This window comes from Hordeum vulgare, chromosome 5H (genome assembly GCF_904849725.1).
Source record: "Hordeum vulgare subsp. vulgare chromosome 5H, MorexV3_pseudomolecules_assembly, whole genome shotgun sequence".
Taxonomy (NCBI): Eukaryota; Viridiplantae; Streptophyta; class Magnoliopsida; order Poales; family Poaceae; genus Hordeum; species Hordeum vulgare.
The window spans coordinates 406277062-406283178 of NC_058522.1; the positions used below are offsets into that span (position 1 = coordinate 406277062).

At 47.2% G+C, this 6117-nt stretch overlaps 1 protein-coding gene across 1 annotated transcript; it reads right to left on the reverse strand.

The window, feature by feature from the left end:
* Positions 1-3992: 3992 nt before the first annotated feature.
* Positions 3993-5420, reverse strand: LOC123395839 (glutathione S-transferase U18-like). The gene is made up of 2 exons (XM_045090874.1): positions 4625-5420; positions 3993-4524 (listed from the first exon to the last, which is right to left on the reverse strand). The coding sequence occupies exons 1-2, from the start codon at positions 4940-4942 to the stop codon at positions 4147-4149; spliced, it is 696 nt and encodes a 231-aa protein (XP_044946809.1). The 5' UTR covers positions 4943-5420; the 3' UTR covers positions 3993-4146.
* Positions 5421-6117: the final 697 nt, after the last annotated feature.

Below are 6117 nucleotides of genomic sequence, written 5' to 3' on the forward strand. Positions count from 1 at the left end.
CGTACCGGTATCAAATACACAGGTGTTACTACGAGAGATAGTAAGGTACACATCAATAACATGTATATCAAATATACCTTTGTTCATGTTGTCAGCCTTCTTATCAGCCAGGTTTTTGGGGTAGTTCCGCCTCGAGTGGCCAGTCCCCTTAGAGTAGAAGCACTCAGTCTTAAGTTTGGGTCTAGCCTTGGGTTTCTTCATAGGAGCGGCAACTGGCTTGCCGTTCTTCTTAAAATTTCCCTTCTTACCCTTGCCTTTCTTGAAAATAGTGGTCTTGTTTACCTCTCGACCCGTACATGAGCCTAGAAAAGCAGTTTTAGCTCTTGGAGCATCTCATATGCTTCATGGTGCTCAAAACGTCTTTGGAGCCCCAGTTCTAAGCCGTAAAATACATCACACTAAACTCTGGAGTAGTCATCAGACAGTGTCTGCCATACGTTCACAACGTCCACAGACGATGCTGGAGGAGGCGGTGCACCGAGCGGTGCATCAAGGACATAAGCCTTTTGTGCTATCGTAAGGATAATCCTTAGATTATGGACCCATTCTGCATAGTTACTTCCATAATCTTTTAACCTAGCTTTCTCAAGGAACACATTAAAATTTAGGGGAGGTACTACGGGAGCCATTAATCTACAACATAGTTTGCAAGGAAAATTTAGTCCAAGTTCATGATAATTAGTTCAGTTAATGGAATTACTAATGAACTCTCACTCAAAACAACTTCCCTCAGGTTGTCTAAGTGTGACATGATCCAAATCCACCAACCCAAGTTCGATCATCATGTGAGATGAGGTGGTTGCAATGGTGAACATCTTCATGTTGATCATATCTACTATATGACTCATGTTTGACCTTTCGGTCTTCCGTGTTCCAAGGCCATGTTTGTACATGCTAGGATCATCAAGTTTAACCCATGTATTTTGCATGTGCAAAACTGGCTTACATCCCTACTGCTTGTAAACTGCATTGGGATTTTCCCCAAAGAGGAGAGGATATGCATCACACTAGAGATAAGTATTTTCCTCAGTGTCAACCAAGGTTATCGAACCGGAGCCTTAGCGAAAGCGAGTTTTAATAGGGGATTTTTATTTCCTGTTTAGATAAGTGGATTTGCACCAAATGAAACTAGAAATTCCATATTCCATAGAAATCTAGGATAGATTAACTTTATGCTATCCATTGGTACTAATCATGGATGCTTCAAAAAAACTATATTTAGCACATGTTCCTCCATGCTAAGGGCATCTTTTAAGTGCAACTGTTTTTCTAGCATTTCGTATTGGGTGGCTTGTGTTTACAATAAGTTGTTTAACCATCGGCATGTTGCCTGTATATAGAAAAGAAATTGATTGGTTTAGATCCATCTTAACCTGATGATTGCTCATCACGAAGTCTTTCTATTTTCCATTAAATTGAGGAAAACACGAATTTAACTGTGAGATAACTTTACAATAGGAAGAAACATAGGGATAACTTGCTAATAACCCACGTTGTGTTGTGTGTATTGATATCAATGAATTGTTAAAAATAATATTAGAATATGAGAATAATGTCCCTTCACATTCTTGTCATACAACAATGGTAGCATACCTAATGGTAAATGTAGGCTGATTGCATGTAATAGTGGACGGTGACCTTCTTCTTTTAGGGGAAATATTTGTTGCTAAAAAACTAAATGATGATGTCAATGGCTTGCATATGATTGATGATATGAAGGATTTGCAAGTGAGGGGAAAAGACCATGAATAGATTGTATGTACATGATGATGTGGAGGGCTAGATGACACATGTAGTGCCATGGAATATGTGAATGTTGAAAGAAATACAAATGGAAATATAGTTATATAATGAAAATGCACAAAGGAAGAGAAAGGAGCACCAAGAGGAGTGCCTTCAATCTAAAGAAAAAACATTCAAATGGCACCTTGCATCTGATAAATATTAAAAAGAACGATAAACAATAAAGTGGATAGACAACTAGATGTGAAACGACCAGCTAAAAAATAAAAGGACACTGCAAATCATACTAGCCTTTTTCTTTCTCTCATAGTAGCCGCATGCTAGATATCACAAAATTGATTGAACCAATAGCAAAAGGAAAGGGAAACTCCAAACAAACTGGCCATGCTAGGCTTTCGACACCGCCATGGTCACTTGCCTTTATAGAAGAGATCTAGAAATCTTTATAGAAAATATCGATTAGGGCTTCACCATAACACTTGCAACACATTGTCACCAGTGCAGAGGATTGGAGAAACCGGACCATGTTGTTGTAGAGCAATGAAAAGACGTCGTAGTGGCTACATCAATAGCCAACCAATAGCTCTCTTGAAAGGCACCCGATTGATTAGATTTGAAGGGTGTCAACAAACCTAAGGACACAAACTCTCATAGACTCTTCGTCAATGCTGGATCGGTATCGTCGATGTAGGAAAAGAACATGAAGACCTTATTCCAACATGGCATTGCCCTATCATCTCGTCGAAGTCACTAGGAAAAAACATAAGAAACAAAAACCGAGACAAAAAAATCCCCACTCCTCTTGCTACCGACGAGGCAGCTGGACAAAGAAAAGGAGAGGGACAGAAGCATTGGTGTGTAGAAATGATCTTGTGTCGGCGACTTGGGTTCAAAGTAGAGGCCGTGTGTAATGTTAAGCATACCGACATAACTCGTGGCAATTGCGCCTCGTGATATCGTAACCAGGCAAAAGTTACAATGCCAACGATAAGTGAAACATAAAACCATTTAAAATACCCCGAGCCGAAATTCTGTTCTTAAGCCATTTGAGAATATTATGGCCTTTGGAGTATGGCAATTATTTAGGGCATCTCCAACACCCGGTGCTTAGCACGGGCGTGAGGATCAGAATCCCACTTGTTCGACAGTTGGTCCATTTTTTTCCTAGCATCAAGCCCGGCATCGATGCAAAAATAGGTGTCGGATGCTTTGCTCTTTTTTCCTTCTTACAAGCTCAAGTAATGTTGTATAACTACATATGTTATGGCCGGTTTTTCTTGTTAGTTAGTGTCTAGTTTAGCGCTTAGCCTTGGTTGAAAGAGTGCTTCAATATATTTTATTTGACGATATTTATCTTTTAATCCATTAGCGTATATCCTAAGAGTCTGGCATTGGAGATGTCCTTATGGACCCCAATAGGCAGCAAACATTCCCCGTGGGACATGGTGATTGCGAATGTTTTATATAGCAAAGTCTTTGAAATCATATGACAATTTCTTCACAAACACGTGCCACTTTTTCGCAAACATATAATTATTGTGCGAAATTATCGTGTTCGCTTGAAAAGATTGGCATGCTTCCAACACATACATTGTCGTGAAAAGCGTTTGTTTCGACATACACCTTCGGCGAACGTTCTCTGAATAATGTTACCGCCCGTGCATTGCAACGGGAGAAAAAAATACCACACGTTTGGCACACGGTTGGAGGCATGGGGAGGGGATCTCACCAGATGATGAGTTCCTGTCGGAGGAGGGGATACGATGAGGGGAGCAAGGGTTAGACGCCTCTATCTGACCATAAGGAGTCGCCGTTGCCGCGCCATAACCTCGGAGTTCCCCGTGTGAGCCATGGAGGCCCGCCTCCACCTGCAAGTACTTCGCTCCGTCGCGCCTTATCCGCGAGTCGCCGCCGTTCTGCATCGAGCAGACGCATAATCCCCAATCACTGTAGTTGTCGCGTTGATTTGATCCAGAAGCTGTGCTCGAGCGCCAAAACGGGGGCAGCAAGCGGGCAGAGGTACGGTCATAGAGGCGGGTGAGTTGAGATCGACAGCAGTGGTCGTTGAGGTCGGCCGCGGCGGCGAGTGGTGTGGCAGCGGCTTGGGCACAGGCCAGGATGGATGCGTACGAGTATAATTTTGCAACGAATCGTCTTTTAGTTTTGCGTTGCAGATAAATGATGAAGCGTGGGTTGAATAATAAAAATTACAGTTTTTTTATAAAAATACTGCGGTAGGTTTTCCGACGGAAGCAATAGCGGCTTATTATTATGTATAGATATAGATATAGATTCAGAGACGTATGTGCGGGTCTGCAGGGACAAGTGAACCCAACCAACCAGGTTGGAGCCTTGGAGGAGAACAGCTGGATCCCCTCGCCGAGGCTCCGGCGCGGCGGCGCCTCACGGCCGGTAGGAAGCGTTGGCCGCCATTGCCGCTCGGAGCACCTCTCCGAACTCAACGAGCCTGGCGGCGTCGGGCACGAGCTCCCCGACGGCCTCGTGCGCGCAGAACCGCACCGCCCAGGCCGCCAGCCGCGGCGTTCTCGCCTGGTCGAGGACGGGAAGACCAGCGATCCTCTCCGCGGCTCCGAACCACCCGATGTAGGAGCCAACGACGATGTCCAGGAAGCCGACATCATCCCCACCGAAATAGGGCTTCCCGCCGCTGGACTCCACGAAGGCCTCCTCGAGCTGCCGGAGCGCGGCGGACACCTGCTCCGCGGCGTCGACCTTGTCGCCGCCGACCATACCTCTCAGCGTCCGAAGCGGTGAATGGAGCTGCAACCTCTCGGAACCGGTAGCCATGGTGAGTTGCCACTTACCAGAAGAGTAAAATAACTCGCGTTCCAAATCCAATGGTCAGGAATGGCTGGCTCACCTTGGCGTCGGCATACTCTGCCCAGAACCGGTGGACGGCGCGGCGGTAGGGGTCGGCCGGGAGGATGGGCTTCCCGGCGGCGGAGAAAGCTTCGTCGACGTACTGCAGGATGACCAGGGACTCGCAGACGGGGCGACCGGCGTGGAGGAGCACGGGCATCTTCCTGTACACGGGGTTGGACCTGAGCAGCAGCTCGCTCTTCCTGCCCACCGCTTCCTGGAGGAACTCGTACTCCACGCCCTTGAGCCTGAGCGCGATGCACACTCGCGTCACGAACGGGCTCGCCCACCCGCCCACAACCACCACCGGCTCCGACATCGCCGCCGCCGCCGCCGCTGGTTCTTAGAATCCCTAACTCACTCACTTTTGTAGCCCCAACTTAGTCAAATCACCGTAAACCAATGGTAATTTAGCTGTCTTCTCGAGCACCAAGATTCTGAACAACCCCGTCGACGGCGTCAGAGACCGATCGGCGCCATCGCAGCGCGGCCGGAATCGTCGGATCCAGCCGTAAAGCGAGTGGTTGGTGTGGTGTGACCGAATTAACAACCAAATTGGACCAGCAGCCGAAGGAGGGACAATGTGGTTGTTGGGCTTTGTCATGGTGCACGAAATTTGATCAAAAATATTTCACAAACTGAATTATGTTTAAAAAAAACAAACTGAATTATGTTTAAAAAAAACACGTAGTTGGCCCTTTTGTGTGGCGTCCGACAATCACATTGTAGTATGACGGTTATATCTTAGACGTCACATTAGGTCTCAGACGTCACACAACGTAGTATCGGACGCCACACAGTGTAGTGTGGAGTCTAAGACAAATGTGTTAGAAAAAAGGGTCAGTTGGGTGAAAAAATTCGCGGACAGTTCATTTTGTGAATTAGTTTCGCTTTTGGGTTAATTTTTTTGCATTTTGACGGCTAACGTATCCATTAGGGGCGTGTTTGGTTGGTTGCATACAGCCCAACCAAATCCGAGCGGAATGAAAATGGACCGCTTGGTTGCGTGCAAGCCGGCCTGGCTCGCATCTGCAAGAAACGTAAAGTACCTCAGAGCCTGGCTCGCTGGGAACGGCTGAATTGACCGTTTCCAGCGAGCCAGGCTGAGTCGGACGAAAAATGAAGAAACGATGAAGGGCGCGGTGCAGGGGGAGCGGGCGGAGATGGCGGGAGGAAAAATCAGCCGAGGCGGGGTGGCGCCAAATATACCCTGACCACCCCCATTTACTCGCTAACCTCTAGCTTTAGGACAAACCCACCTCTGTTGTTGTTGATATCGGCGGCGGCGACGACTCAAATGTGCGGCTGCGATGGCGGCGGTGACTGAAATCTGACCTGCAGCGGCAACACCACTCCCCGACAGCGTCAGCTGCTTCTCCCCTTCTTCCCCAACTCCGTCCGGCCATCCTCGTCTCCGCCATGTCTCCACCGACACCGAAGCCGGTAAGCTACCCCTCCCCTCCATTGTTATGTGATAGGTCGTTCGATAGGAGC

Excerpts from the sequence above, each read along its gene's own strand:
- LOC123395839 (XM_045090874.1), bottom strand. The coding sequence starts at position 4,942 with ATGTCGGAGCCGGTGGTGGTTGTGGGCGGGTGGGCGAGCCCGTTCGTG. Across the intron at positions 4,525-4,624 it reads CAGAGTATGCCGACGCCAAG|CTCCATTCACCGCTTCGGAC; the intron begins GTGAGCCAGCCA and ends GAGAGGTTGCAG.